The 16,124-nt window shown below is 48.2% G+C and overlaps 1 protein-coding gene across 1 annotated transcript in view; it reads left to right on the forward strand.

Moving 5' to 3' along the window:
- IL22RA1 (interleukin 22 receptor, alpha 1) overlaps positions 1 to 7,812 on the forward strand; it is a 38,015-nt gene extending 30,203 nt beyond the window's left edge. Inside the window, exons 6-8 of the mRNA XM_006883656.1 lie at positions 1,197 to 1,335; positions 5,527 to 5,648; positions 6,871 to 7,812. Of these exons, the coding sequence (XP_006883718.1) occupies positions 1,197 to 1,335; positions 5,527 to 5,648; positions 6,871 to 7,812 (1,203 nt within the window). The remainder of the gene's footprint in view (positions 1 to 1,196; positions 1,336 to 5,526; positions 5,649 to 6,870) is intronic.
- Positions 7,813 to 16,124: the final 8,312 nt, after the last annotated feature.

Genomic DNA, 16,124 nt, shown 5'->3' on the forward strand with positions numbered 1-16,124 from the left:
TTCCTAATATGTGGTGAAACCTGTGCGAAATTGTTCATGACTGATTAGTAAGTAAGCACTAATAAACCCATGCTTACCTGGCTCATTGGATATTCTAGTATCCAGTTAGAGATTGTAAATATTAAAAGAGGTTTTGATTTGTGGGAAGGTGCTATAGGTTTGGAAAACAAACAGTTGTACCTAGAAACAAATTTTGACATCGTGAAAGAATGTGAGATTGTTCACTACAGATTAGTAGTAGTAGTTGTTGTTGTTGTTAGGTACTATTGATTATGACTCATTGTGACCCTATGAACAACAGATCTGTACCTGCTCTATCCTGTGCTGTCCTCACACTTCCTGACACACAAAAGCCCATTGCAGCAGTCACCATGTCAATCCACCTGGTAAGGGTCTTCAACAACCCTCCATCCTTCCCGGCATCTTGTCCTTTTCCATGGAAAAGACAGACCCTCCTCTCAACATGCCCAAAGTATGTGAGGTGAAGCCTCATCATTCTTGCCTCCACAGAACACTCCAGCAACACCCTCTCCAAGTTATATGTGTTTTTTCTCTTGGTCATCCATGGGATGTTCAATGCTCTTCAACACGAGAGCCCAAAGGTGTCAATTCTTCTTCTGTCATCCTTATTTATTGTCCAGCTCTCAGACAATCAGGATCTGGTGGGAAGGCCTTTTTTACAGATTAGTAGATAAGCACAAATAAGCCAATGCTTGCCTTGCTTATTGGATATTCCGTACAAATGGCTTGTTCTCAACTACTATCATAATGGCTTGGAGATTGGAGCCCAGCTTTGTGGAAGAATCTGCGTCAGTCCCAGTTCCAGCCAAGCAAAGCCTATGGAGCAGTACTGCTCTCTCACATACAAGATCACCATGAGTCAGTCAACTTGATGGCAACTGGTTTGAGCTTTACTTTTTATTTTGGTTTGTTTTGTTACTAGAAGGGCAGGCCCAGTGCTAACTGAAAGCATATAGAATTTCCTAACTTATAAGTCATATCAGGCTGTGGTGATAAAGCAGAAGATAAAGAACTAGGAATGGGGACCAGAGAAGAACCCACAGTTTCTGAGTTGGGAGCAGAAAGTGCCATTATACTAAACAAGATAGCCCATGAGCAGTGTGAACAGACCTTCTAGAGTCTGTGTGGAAACTGATGTGTTAAAGGTATCTGTCTGGCTTCTCTATCACCTTCAGCACCTTGAAGGGACACAGAGAGAATACGAGTTCCCTGGTCTGAGCCCTGACACGGAATTCCTCGGGAACATCATGATTTCAGTTCCAAGATGGTCCAAGGAGAGTGCCCCCTACGTGTGCCGAGTGAGGACACTCCCCGGTAAGTGCCGCTGAAGTCACAGGCACAAGGAAGTCCTGGCTCCAAGGGCTGATTTTCCCTGCCCTCCTGGTAACCAAGGTGAGAATTGGCAGTGCTCTGAAAAGCCGTGGGAAGGTTATTAGTTTTTTATTAAAATTAATCTTTGTTTATACATAAATGTGTTAGCTGACAGGTACCAAAGCAAATGTTTAATCTGCACCCTCTAGCCTGTGGTTGAGTTTCCTCTCTGTGGCAAACTGTGTGTGTATTCTGGTAAAACAAATTCACCTTAATATTAACCCAAATCATATATACCCTGGGAGGAGGGGGAGAAGGAGGCCAAAGAAGATACAGAGATGTCTCAAAAACTCAAGTACTTCGGGCATGTTATCAGGAGGGCACTGTGGACATGTTTCCTTGGAAATAGGCATCATGCTGAGAAAGGTGGAGGTCAGAGAACTAGAGGAAGACCCTCCATGAGATGGATTGATACCGTGACTGTAGCAGTGAGACCAGGTGTGGGGCAAAGCCTGAGGATGATTCAGGATAGGACAAGGGCCAGATCTGGTCATAGGGTCAACCTGATGGCACCTAACAACAACAACAACAACGATGACAATAACTAGTATTTCTGCAAGATGAACAATCTCCTCCTACGTGATTTATAGCCTCCCACAACCCTGCTGGAAGGTGAGCTATGAATCTTTCTGGCTCGACTGAATGGGTGAATCAGAACTGTATAGTATTATGAGTCCCTGAGCAACACAAATGGCCAACATGCTCAGCTCTTTATTGAGAAGGTGAAGATTCCAATCCTCCTGCAGACACTGAAGACAACAAGCTTGACATTCTGCTTCCAAAAAATTAGCCACTAGAAACTCCTGTGGAGCACAGTTCATCTGACACACACAGGGCGGTTTGAGTCATAATTGACTCAGCAGCAACTAGAACCAGGTACCAGGCACAGTCCTCACAAGTGGTCTATGCAGCAGATCTATTAGCTCCCTCATTTAACAGATGAAGAAAAGTGAACCCAAGCAGCTTAATTCTGAAGAACATGTTCTCACTGCCGTGTTAGCACAGAAATAGTCCTGAATCATCTACTTGAAGAGGAGATGTCTCAGTCTCCCTTTCTCTCTACACACACCTGAAACCTGACCCTTGCTATAAGCATCATGATGCTTTTATTAAGGTTTATTTTCATAGACAGATAAAAAATACATCAATGCTCAGAGCTGTAGGTTTAGAGGATGAAACTGATAGCAGTGTGTTGGATGGCTTTAGGAAAGAGTTTCAACCCTAGTCATCATGTTTAGATTAATGATGAGATTAATAATGTCAGTGAGTTCTATTCCATTTGTTCCTCATTGTTGTTATGTGGCTGGGGTCAATTTCAACATGTAACAAACATATGTGACAGATTATAACTGCTCCCTAAGATTTCATAGGGTTTTGTAGCCTGAAATCTTTCTAGGAACAGCTCACAGGTCTTTCTTCTGATCTGGATGGGTTTGAACCTCTAGTCTTCTGGTTAGCAGTTGAGTGCCTAATCATTGGACCACCAGGGTTCCTTGCCAACATTCAGAGCAGCGTTAATGTGAGGTTGGATATAGCACCTATAATGGTGGCAACAGGAGATCCGCATGGAGCGTGAGGGGACCTGGAGAAGCTGGGCTTGTGATAGTTAGCTGTCCATCTGAGCAGAGGCTGGGCCCCCGGGGGCAGCTGTAGAATTGTCAAAGGACAGCTGCTAGTTGGTCCTCAGCTTTGTGCAGAAACTCAATTCCTCGGTTTTCCCGGGAGCCCAAACAAGAGTGGTTTCTCCTCTGGGCTCCTGTCCCATTACAGGGGAAGGAATGCCTAGTGGAGCAGCTGGCACTGGCCACTTGCACGCAGCATGTCCTTCCTGGGGAAAGGGCCCCTGCTGAGACCAGAATAGAACCTGGCAAGAGGAGGACTGGAAAAAGGAAAGCCACTTATGGGATCTGAGCTGACAGCATGTACGTGATTTATGACCCTCTTCCCTGACTGATACCAGACACATCTCACTCATCCCTCCCTGCAGCCCACCCTTCCTGCCTTCAGACAACATCTACACACTGTTCTAGTTTTCTCTTTTATTGGATTTCCTTTACATGAGCGAGTTCATGCACTAATGCCGTTTATATTTACGGGTATAGTCTTTTACACAAGTCACACTTCTTAGTGACTGATTCTTGTTGATGTATGTTGTTGTTGTCAAGTGCCACTGAGTTAATTATGACTCAGTGACCCTAAGGACGATTGCTCTGAACCCCATCCAATCCTGAACCATCCTCATCATCTCCGACACTCGAGCCCACCTTTACAGTCACTGCTTCAAGCCATCTCATTGAGGATCTTCCCCTCTTCGCTGACCCTTGACTTTCCAAGCATAGTGTCCATTTCTAAGCACTGGATCGTCCTAACAATACACCCAAAATATGTGAGACAAAGTTTTACTATCCTTGCCTCTAAGGAGCACCCTGGCTGCACCTTTTCCAAGACATACCTGCTTACCCTTTTGGCAGTCCATGGGATATTCAGCACTCTTCTCCAAGACTACAACTCAAAGGCATCAATTCTCTCATCCTTATTCATTGTTCAACTGTCGGATCCATAGCATGTAATTGAAAAGATCATAATTTGGATCAAGTTCACCTTAATCTTCAAGCTGACGTCTTTGTTCTTCAACACTTGTATCTTTGTCTTTGAAATGGCTTATATCAATAATATATCCTGTCATTTTAAAGCACTCAACTGTCTTGCTAAGGCAGGGAGATCTAGTGGCCTAGTCCTTAGGGCATTTTGATGCTAGCCCAAAGGTCACACCTCTCAAGTGATTTGAGTCCACCATAGACTCCTCTAGAGAAAGGTGGGAATCTCCTCTCTGAAAACGCATTGGAGTTTTAGCTGTAAGTCAATTACAACTCAATGGTAATTAACTTTTTAGCAAGTATATTGCCAAGTATAAAGCCATGGTCCCAAGCCAAATGTGGGTGACTCTAATCCACGGACCTCAGGCCTGCCTTTAATTGTTTTTGGTGAAATATTCTTCTAGATCGTGTAACCCTGGTACAGAGGTAACTCGTGGTTGCTGTGAAGCCGAATATTGTCATCCAGGGTAGACAGTGTTTGGTGAAGCTCCCCGATTAGGCACTGAAGGCTAGGCACTGAAGCCCTCAGAGACAGGAGGACAGATCCTGCCACTGTCACTTCTCCCCACTGACCCATACCCCCATCCTTAGGCCCAGGTGACAGGGGACCACCCCTCAGCCCTACACATTAGATGACACCTTGAGGAGATGGAGTCCACATAGCCAAGAGGACAGGTCCACCTCAAGTCTTTCAGTCCCTTCTCATCCATTATCTGGGTCCTGTACCCCAAGTCCCCTGTGCAGACAGCTCTGGCCTGCATCCAGTCAGTGCAGATCTCTTCTTGGGCTCCTTCCCTGCGGACAGACTGAGTGAAGACCCAGTTCAACGAGTGGCCATTTGTAGGTACACGAGTGACCTTAGTTGTTCAGTCTGGGGTGTCCATGTGCAGTGGACCAGGCTTCTGGCCTCACGGGGCTCTCCCTCCCCTCCACACTTTCTCATAGTACCCCAAAGAGTCCAAGACTTAGAATTCAAAGCTGAATTTCCAGGTTCTTATGAAGACTGCATTTGTCAAGGTGAGAACACAGCACCTATTTGATTTAAAAGTGTAGCATCATAATGCAGAGATTGTAGATATTCAGACATAAATGTGGTGTGTGAGTTAGGTCGCTGGATGGTGGGAACTGCTCTTTTTAGACTACTAAAGAAAAGATTGGTGTTCTGAACCCACCACCCATGAAAAAAACCTGAAACAAAGCCAAACAAACAAAAAAAAAAAACCAACCCCAAACACTTGATCATTTTCCTCTGGAAACGTTACAGCTAAGAAAACCTATGGAGCAGTTCTACTCTGTTACAGGTGGAGACAAACTGAGTTGGAACCAGCTCAGTGATAATTGGTCTTGTTTAGTTTTATGGTCTGTGTACCTTCACCCTGGCTCTGACCCTGCAAATATTGGGGTGGGAGAGGCCTCCCAAGCTTCACAGACAGGGTGGGATATGAAAAGTTCCAAGCCCGCAGCTCACTCACTTGGGATCTAGCGCAGACCCAGACCCCAGCCTCAATTTCCTCTTCCATCTTCTTGGCTTACTCAGATCTAACCTGGACCTACTCCTTCTCGGGCACCATCCTATTTGCCATGGGATTCCTCGTGGCTGCCGTATGCTACCTGAGCTACAGATACATCACGAAGCCGCCTCAGCCACCGGACTCCTTGGTGAGCAGTCCCGGAAGAGTCGGGAGGGAAGATTGAGGGAAGGGTTAGAAGTAGCAGAGCACACAGTCCCGGGACCCTTGGTATTCCTTCAAGTGCAGGCTTTCAGAAAAAAGCAGAAACCGGGTCGGTTGCTCTCCCTGAGGAATTCACAGTCCAACTGAGAGCTAGAGAAAGCCTGGCCAGCAGGTCTGAAAGTGCATTGCAGAGAGATAGGGGTCAGAAATAGTGGCTATGGAACAACCAACGCACAGCTTGAAAGCATGCAGAGCCTGGCAGCTACCTCTGGCATCCAGGGAGCAGGCTGCCGAGGAGGGTGGAGAACGGGAAGAGGTGCAGGCTGTGGGAACCGCACTGCCCCTCACACCCTCTCTGGCTGGAGGGCCAGATATGGCCACATGTGAGTGTAGCTCCAGAGTTCCCAGATCCTCCCATTTTCCTCAAAAGAAGCCATTGTTTCCGGTTGTGATGTGAAATCCCCAATGTCCAATATGAAGAGACATTTCCTGTAGATTTCTCAGCTATCCCTCAGTCCCATCCTTTCCCAGCCAGTCCTCTGCAAGGCCCTGGGAACTAGGCAGGCGGGGAGGTGGGGTCTAGGAGCAGAGAGGGCTCCACCTGGACAGTGTACTCTGAGCCAACCCCGTTTGATTCCTTCTTCCTGGACTGTGTATTCCCAGAGGTGTTGACATAGCAATGGCGGTTCAGTTCTGAACTTCTTGTTCAGGTGACTTCCATGCAGAAGACCCAAGTTCAATTCCCAGTCAAAGCCTTCCTTTATACTCATCACTGTGAGTGGAGGCTCAAATGTTGCTATGATGCTGGAAATGTTAGAGTGGAGCTTCCAGACCAAGATGGTGAAGGAAGCAAGGCCTGGCTATCTACATCCAAAACTCAGCCACTGAAAACCCTACAGGGCACAGTGGTCCCCTGGAACCCTGGGACCCCATTGCTCACAGGGTTGCCAGGAGTTGGAACCTCCATGGGAACACTAAGAGAAACCAGGGTCTAAATCTCCTCCCCTGAGATAACCTGGACTCTGGAAGAGGCCCTTCCCTAGAGGTCTTGGAGCCCTGTCCCATCCCTGAGGCCCCAGGATAGAAAGGAGTCTAGAAAGCATGGGGGATGTGGGGCACCCATGTCATGAAGCAGCCCCCAGGTGCCTCTCTGTGTGGCATCTCACATCACCATGGACCTAACAAGGTGGGCTATTGTCCCCACACAGAATGTCCAGCGAGTCCTGACTTTCCAGCCACTGCAGTTCATCCAGGAGCATGTCCTCATCCCCTCCCTGGACCTCAGAAGCTCCAGCAGACGAGCCCAGAACGTCCACTACTCGAGGGTGAAGGTAGCTGGGCCCAGGGAACCCCTGGAGATCCCACGCTTACATGACTCACCTGAGATCGCCTACATGGGGCAGTCAGACATCTCCATCCTCCAGCCCCGCAATGTGCCACCTCAGCAGACGTGCCCCCCACCTTCTTATGCCCCACAGATCATCCCCAAGACCAGGCCTGCATCCTACGCCCCTCAGGCCACCCCTAAAGCTGAACCTCCAAGCTACTCTCCACAGACGATCTCCAAGATCCCACCTCCTTCCTATGCCCCTCAATCCACTCAGGACAGCTGGCTTCCATCCTATGGGGTGTTCATGGAAAGTTCTGAAAAGGACTCCCCATCTGTGTCGCTCTCTAGTCCTAAGCACCTCAGGATTAAAAGTCAACTCCAGAAAGAGGTTCTAGCCAGAAGCCATATCCTAGATGGCCTTTCTCTACAGCCTTTGACCTCCTTGACTATGGAAGAACCCCAAGAAGCAAAATCCCATAACCAGTATCTGGGGTTTCCCACGGACACAGAGTCTGATCTGAATGAAGAGACAGAACTATCAGGTTACCTAAAAGGCCAGCTGCCCCTGCTGTCCTCTGTCCAGATTGAGGGCCACCCTGTGTCCCTCCGTTTGCATACCCCTTCCCCCCCATGTTCCCCCTCAGCCGAGGATCTGAATCACTGTAGCCTGCTGGAGTCCCTTGTGTGTGCCAAGGATGAGGGGCCAATATCCAAGACAGAGACAGAGGACACAGGAGCTCGGACTCCAAGCATGGAACAGCAAGTTGAGGTGAACTCACTCTTCAGAGTCATGGCTCTGACGGTGCAGTGGGAGGCCTGAAGGGTGGTGGCTAGCAGAATGCTGGCCTCCCTGCCTCCACTGACTACACATCTTCAGTTGTCATGTACACCATGTGTACACTCTGAGCTCCAAACCCAGGTGGGCACCCTTGAGAAGGTCAGAGGGAGGGCACACAGGCACCCTACCATGGCAACCTGGGTCCACACAGGACCCTTCCCCCTGGCAGAAGAATGAGATGTGATGAGGACCGGAGGAGCTACAGGTAGAAAAGTGTACAAATGAGCATGTGTACAGGCCCTGCAGGGCAGGACGGGACAGTCAGTGCAGGGAGCCTTCCCCAGACACAGGGCCCCAGCTCTCCAGGAGCCTGGCTCTCTTCACTCTGTGCTTGGCCAATTTCATAAACTGGTTTGGACCGAGAGTGAGGTCTCTGCCCCTTTGGTGAGGCTTATGCCTCCTCTGTGATTCCCCAAAGATGAGAACAGGAGCCTGGGAAAGGATGTCTCATACCAGGCTGGGCAGAACTAGGACAGCTGACGCTCCTGCCAAAGCCAGAGGCTGTGCAAGGGCAAGGCTCCAAGGACGGGTGCGGCCTGGGGCTCATGCCCAGCCAGGGCTGCCGCCTGAAATGCCACCATTTTTACCTCTTTCACTCCTTTGCTAGTCTTTACTCAGGTAAGATGCAGATCCACTGGATAAAGAGAGCAGGCTTTAGAGGAACATGGGCCAGGAAGCCCTTGAAGGAGTCAACAGCAAACCATACTTCCTCCACAACTTTGGAAACTCATACTTGAGCTTCATCCTACGGGTTCTAATACCAGCCTTGCTTCATATGTCTTCATGCCAAAGAATCATAGCTCAGATCCTCATTTTTCTCATCTGGAAAATGGGCTTGATGATACACAGGGTTGTGGTGAGGATGAAATAAAATAATGCCTGTTAAGTATGTAAGCAGTGTAGCTGTTTCCTGTTGCAATTTCTTAAATCGGGCAGCATAGCCAGCAACTTCCTGCTTTGGGCTGGCATTTGAATCACCCAACATTTTCTCATAGGTACAGACACACTAATTTCCTTTCTCCAGAATCTCTCCAGGCCAAGCTGTGTCTGAGTTGCCTGGGTTGGACAAAGGGAGGGAATCTTCTGGAACAGGATCCAGAGACAAATGACATCATATGTTGGAGGTGTTTGGGGACAGTGGTAGGAACCCTAGACAATCACCATTACTGAGCCCCCCAGGCCTCCACTCAGGCCTGTCTCCCCCACGCTCCACTGGAGACAGCACTGGCTCTCCACTGTCAGCTTGTGCCTGAGTCCAGGTGAGAGACAAGTCCTCATGTTCCGTGACTCAATGTGCTGTCACGTGCTTTGTGCTCTTTGCCTCTCAGGTGACCCCTGATCCCCGAGAAGGCCAGGGACTCACCCAAGACCCCACAATGAGGCAGTGACAGAGTTGCTCAAGCCTAGGACTTTCTGTCCTCATCAACAGAAAGGAACATTCCACACCTGTTTAAATTCTTGGAGAATGAGATGACTTGGGTGTAAGGAAAGGAGGGCCCCTACCGGGGTTAGTACTGAGGAATACATGCACCAAAACCTGCTTAAAAACTCTCCCCAAAGTCCTGAGAATTTCTAAGAAGGGATGAAACTCTAATGACCTCAGGTACCCTTCTGAGAGTGCATGATGTTCTTTGTCTACTCCCAGATACGTCTCCCTTCCCGGCCCTCCCTTCAGCACAACGGTGGAGTGCTTATCTATTTGTAATTAATATTTAACCTCTCTTCGGGGTCACCAGTTTAGACCCAATAACCCCGTCACAAGGGTGGGTCGTTCCCATGAGCACCCCGGCAGCTGTAACTCTCTGTCCTAGTGACCACTCCTCACCCCCACCCACCACTGCAAACAAGCCAGCTTCCTGTCACTCGTGGCAGACTTGGCCAAAGGTTGTCTGGTCTTCACCTTGCTTATTAATAAACAACTTAGCAGCTGGATTTTTCTCAGGTAAGTAAGACAGGTGTTTCTAAAAGCTGCTTTATTAAAAGCAATTTGACTCACAGGGTGTCTCAGGCTCTCTGCTCCTTCAGGGCCACAGACTTAATTGTCACAGATTGGAGTCTGGGTGACCACAAGGGGGGAATGGCCATATTCTGTGACCTCCTTGGACTGAATCCTGTCCCTCCTGAGGGATGAGCACACCAGGCTGAATAGCCCCTAAGACCTTCCGTCTTCCAGTTGTTGTTGTTGTTTGCTGTCGAGTCAGAACCAACTCATAGCTGATCTTCCAGAAGGTTTTCAGAGGCAGTAAATCACATGGGAAGAGACTGCCTATCCCTCTCTCACAAAGTAGTTGGTAGATTTGAATCAGGTGCCTTTGGAATTATAGCACAGCTTCTTACCACTAGGCCACCAGAGCTCCCTACAGTCTCCCAGTTGTTGTTGTTGTTGTTGTTGTTGTTGTTGTTGTGTGCCATTGAGTTGCTTGTGACTTATAGAGACCTTATGTACAACAGCTCTGAAACCTGCTCCATCCTGAGCCAACCTTACTGTGTCTGACACACCTACACTCATTACCCCAGTCACTGGGTCCATCCATCTCATAGAGGGTCTTCCTTTCTTATGCTGTCCCTCCCCCTTCCCAAGCATAATGCCCCTCTTCAAGGACTAGTCCATCCTTACAACATGCCAAAAGTATGTCAGACAGAGCTTCAGAATCCTTGCCTCCAAGGAGCAGACTGGTTTCAACCTCTCAAGGGTAAACCTGTTTGATCTCTTATCAGTCCATAGTATATTCAATGCTCTTCTCCAACATCACAGCTCAAAGGCATAAATTCTCCTTCTATCATCCCTAGTCATTGTCCAGCTTTCTGGCACATAGCACATAACGGCAAAGACCATGGCCTGGATCAGGTGCACCTTAGTCTCCAGACAGACATTGTTGCTCTTCAGTACTCTGGAGATATCCCTGACAGCAGACTTTCCAAATGCAATTTGTCTTTTGATTTCCTACCAAGAGTGTTGATTGTGGAGCTGAGCAAATGAAAGTCTCCCAGTAGAGGACTGAATTGCCATGGCTTTGGTGACAGTGTCAGAGCTGGGCTAGAGGTCTTGGCATTCCTGAGGTCTATGCCCTGGCTTCAAGAAGAGGGATATCCAGAACCCAGTTCAGTCCCAGGAAAGAGGTCTCTGAGTGCTGCAGGGCCACACCGAGAGTGAACTGATAGTGGTGATGATAGCAGTGATAGTAACAGGAAAGAGATAATAACAAGGAAGCTTTGCCGCTCATTTTCCTGTTAATACATACTTTGCCAAGGAGGAAAGTGTAGCCTAGAGAGGTAACTTGCTATAATTAACAAACCGTGCTTCATGAAGATAATCCTCTGAAAAGCTTACTAAAACACAGCTTTCCCATCCTGGACAGCTGCATCCACAGCACCTTGGAGGGGCACAGAAATAAGCATTTGTAATTTAAAAATAACTTCCTTTGGTGAATCTCATGAGGCAAGTGGAAGAAACAGTATCTCAAACTACCCACCTTCAGTCACCAGCGAGACAGGGAGTTGAGCTTCTTTGATAGTGTCTGTATACATCTGATCGTCAAAGTCCTCTCCCCACAGCACCATATACAGGGTGTCCTAGGTAGAATAGAATTGGTGAGACTAGAGTCCCCAGAGAGCCAGATCCTATGCTCACCTCCATCCCCAGGCTTGGACTAAGATTTGATACCCTGGAAACCCTATCGGGCAGTTCTGTATCTTCTAGCAGAGTCACTGTGAGTTGGAATTGACTCAGTGCTGAAGGGGTGTTAGTACCCTTGCCAGGCTCATTGACTGGGGGCTGCAGGAAGACCATGACCTCTCAGTAGATCCTGACATCATTTGACTGCACTGCTGCAGCTGAACAGAGAACTCTGGTGGCCTACAGGGAAAGGAGTTGCACTGCTAACCCAAAGGCAGGCAGTTCAAATCTACCAGCTGCTCCAAGAGAGAAATGTGGACAATCTCCTCTCAAGCAATTTACAGACGCTGAAAACCTGCAGGAGGGTCAGCTGTGACTTGGTTCTGAGTTGAGAGAATGAGTTGAGGTTAAACTGACTTCAGCTTAAATGGCAAACTCTTTCTGGAAGGACGATCAATGGCTGTGCCTCCGTGGTTGCTACATATGGGAGCCTTTATCAAGCACTTGCTAGTGACAAGACCGTATACATGTAGAATCAGGGTGGAGGCAGACTAATGCACCACCTTCATTATACATTTGGCACAACCTTGCTTGCTGAAAATGAAGATAACTTGAGGCATCAAGGACTACAGCCTTTAATGTGGATTACATCTCAACACCAAGAAAACAAAAATCCCCACCAATGCACACAACACAATAGATGGAGAAAGATTGAAATTGTCAATGATTTCATCTTACTTGGATCGGCCATCATCACCCTTGGTACCAGCAATTAGGATATCAAGGGATGTACAGTGTTAAGAAAGTCTGATGTTAAAAAAAAAAGTCTGATGTTGAGGACCTCTCCAAATTACTGAAGAGCAATGATGTTAGTTTAAAGATTAGGGTGCATCTGATTCAAGCCATGGTCTTCCCATTCACCTGCTATGCATCTGAGACTTGGACAATGACAGGAGAATTTATGTCATTTGAGTTGTAGTGTTAGAGAAGACTACTGAATATCCCATGGACTGCCAAAAGAACAAAGAAGTCTTGGAAAAATTGTAGCCAGAGGGGTGCTTACAGGCAAGGATAATGACACTTCATCTCACATACTTTGGGCAGGTAGTTAGGAAAGGCTATTCCTTGGAAAGAGACATCATGCTTGTAAAGGGTCAACAAAAGAGCAGAAGAACTTCAACAAGATGGACTTATACAGTGACCACACCAAAGGGCTCAAGTGTGTTGGGGTTGGTAGGGATAGTGCCAGGTAGAGCAGAGTTCATAGTATCGTCTCTGAGTTGTGTTCAACTCAATGGCACCTCGCAACACAACAGTGACAGAATCTTGCCAAGAAACACCATGAAATTTAAATGTAAAACAGTTGGTGGAGGGAGGATTCAGAACTACCGTAGTTGAGAAAACCGGCTCTTTATCTGCCACAAGCAGGTAAGGACTCAATTAATAGCCCAAAGGTGGGCAGTTCAAACCTACCCAGTGGGACCACAGATGAAAGACATGACAATTGCATCTGTGAAGGTTTCAGACAAGAAACCCTTGTCAAGCAGTTCTCCTCTCACACACGGGCCACCAGGAGTCAGAGTCGACTCCACAGCAACCTGTTTGTTTGTTTTCAGCCTGCTGTCCATCAAATCAGGTTTGAGCCATTCTTTCCACTTGAACCGGGCTGGTGTGAAACTGTGAGAGGAGCAGCGGCTTGCAGGGAGGCTGGGGGCAGGGCTGGGGGGGGGGCTGGCTCCACCTGTTACTGCTGCCTGGGCAGCGCTGGCGGGAGGGGGCAGCCCTCCCCACCCCCGTCCGAGTCCTCCTCCATTGTCACCACACTGTCTCAGTGCTGCTATATTTAAGACTCGTGCGAGCTCCAGAATCACATTCTTGTCCCAGTCTCCGCTGAGCTGAGGGCAAGAGGCGACCAAGGACCCTTCATCCTCTGGAACCTTCACCCTAGAGACTCCTTAGCGGGCACGGCTGCTCTGTGAGTCATCTCTGGGAACCAGGGATGGGGAGGGCCCCCCCCCCAAGATGGAATCCTTGATTTCTATTGGAAAAATGAAGTGGGGTGTGTGTGGGGGGGTGTAGATCTGGGAGATTTGGGAAGAGAAAGCAGACATTTACTTAGACAGCAAACCAATTATAATGAGAGGGGCTTCTAAGACCTCCTTCCCCATCCCACTGTTCTGTGCAGCTCTGAGTCTTCCAAACTGAATCCTCCATAAAGTGATAGTTACAAAATAAGGCATCTGGGGCATCCTGGGAACTGAAGGCTCTCCTGGGACAGGGCCGGAATCAGCAGGGTTGGGGTGAGCAGGCAATGCCTGCTGAGCTCTGCCTGGCAGACTGGAAACCGAGAGCCCGGATCAGGACTGGAGGAAGCTCATCCCGTGCTGGGCTCGCTGACAGAAATGGAGGCTAGAGAGGGGCAGGTGATGTCTCTGCTAATGTTCTGACTTCTTGGAAGCTGTGGTGAGCTGGCTAAAAAAGGGGTCCCTTGTGTACAGACAGACTCCTGCCCACTGTCCAGAGCTCCTCTGTCACTGATTCCCTGTGGCCGTGGCTGTCAGTCACACAGTCTCTCTGCCTGCCTGCCTGCCTCCTTTCTGAAGAAGAAGAGCAGAAGTGGCCCCTGGTCCCTTCTTATTTAGGGTGTCTGGGAAAGGCCAGGATGGGATAGCAGTGATGGAGGCTTGGGAGAAAAGAGAAGGGGGATCAGCAGGACCAGATCCAGGGCTTTGAGCCCCCAGAAAAGAGCTAGGGGGCAATTTCTCCTCAGCACACACAGCCCACTGCTCCTTACACCCTCCTCTCCACTCCCTCTGACAAACATACACACACAATCTGGAACCAGAACAGCCTGGTCCTGGGGGAAAGGGCAGGGAGGCTGCAAACCTGTCCCTGCCTAATCCCCAGCATCAATCACGCTTTAAAAAAGAACCGATGGCTCATCCTCTAAAGCCTGGGGTCTGGCTGCTGGCGGTCAAGGAGGAGTCAGGTCCAGGACCCGCTGTGCTAATCTGGACCAGGGTGTGGGGGAGGGGAGGCAAGCAGCAGCTGGGGCCCACGTGTCCCAGGAGAGCTGGCGAAAGCCACCCTCCACTCAGCCTGGTGTCAGCAGCACCCTCAGAGGCCAGGACAGGAGAGCAGGATGGTCACAATCCAGGACCAGGAAACTCTTTTCCCTCTAGAGAAGCTATCCCGTCATGCTCAGCTGAAATGGTCAGCAGTGGCCCGGGAACAGTCCTTGGTCTGGCTGACACAGTGCAGCCATTCATTCTCTTTCTTGGTGTCTACCCCTTTGGGTAGACAAATGTGCCCAAAGGGGGCACATTTGCAGGGACCAAGAAGAGTAGATTCTCACTGAGTTTTGGCCCAGGGAAAGCTTAGCTCCCTGACACCTCACAACAGACACCTTCTAGGCTAGGGAATCACTGACAAGGCGGATGGGCCCACCTCCAGTACACAGACAGAGAAATGGTCACCAGATGTCTTCATGGCCAGCTCAGGACACAATCTGTGTGTGTATTCTCTCTCTGTCTCTCTCTCTCTCATTTGCATGCAAATGCTCACATACACGTGCACACACTCACACTGCCAGCCTGGCAAACACTTGGAAGAGTTGGGGTCAGGGTAGCTGAGCCTCCCAGTCACAGGCAGGATCGGCCTCTTGTGCTGTCCTTGGTGCCTTGGATCTGCAGCAGCTCCAATCTTCCCAGCCTGCTGAATAATTTTTAAAATACTCGAGCACCACAGCAAGATAAATGTAAACAACCCAATTGAAAAATGGGCACAGACACTTCACAAAGAAGACACTCAGATGGCAAACATGAAGAAATGTTCAAAATCCTTAACTCTAAGAGAGATGCAAATTAAAACAACTATGAAATATCATCTCACCCCAATCAGAACAGCAAAATTTAGCAGAACAGAAAACAACTAATGCTGGCGAGATTGTGGAGAAACTGGAACCCTTCCTTATTCACTGTTGGTAGAAGTGTGAAACGGTGCAACCACTGTGGAAGGCGATATGGCGCTTTCTCAAAAAGTTGCAAATAGACATACCATTTGACTCAACAATTCTAGTACTGGGAATATACCCTAAAGAGACCATAACTGCTACCCAAGCAGATATATGCACACTCATGTTTATTGCGGCTTTGTTCACCATAGCAAAGAATTGGAAATAACCCAAGTGCACATCAACAAATGAATGGATAGAGAAGCTGTGGTATATTCACACAATCGAATACTGTGCTGCATTGAAAAACAAGGAACTCATGAAATATTATGCAAAATGGATAACCCTGGAGGACATTATGATGAGTGAAATATCTCAGTCACAAAAGGACAAAAAAATTGTCCTTGTAAAACGGGACTGATATCAGTGTTGGGGGGGAACTAAGAGGGGATAAATAATGTATACTGCATTGAAACAGATGAAGGAAAGAACTGTTTAGGAGGAATATATGATTAGGTATTATTATCATGATAAGAGTCCAGAATGCAAGCGCATAGTGGAGTGGAGGGGGGGTGGTGAATGGGGTGGGAGAGGGACTATAACAATGTATAACAAGAAGATAATTTTTTTTTTACTTTTCAAAGAGAAAAGCTAACTGGGGGGAGGTTAGCCAAGGAGAAAAGTATGCAAAAATGAATGAATGGAAATCCAAAGTCTCTGTAAGCA

Source organism: Elephantulus edwardii, unplaced genomic scaffold (assembly GCF_000299155.1).
Source record: "Elephantulus edwardii isolate Elephantulus edwardi_28Jun2011 unplaced genomic scaffold, EleEdw1.0 scaffold00028, whole genome shotgun sequence".
In the NCBI taxonomy this organism is placed as follows: domain Eukaryota; kingdom Metazoa; phylum Chordata; class Mammalia; order Macroscelidea; family Macroscelididae; genus Elephantulus; species Elephantulus edwardii.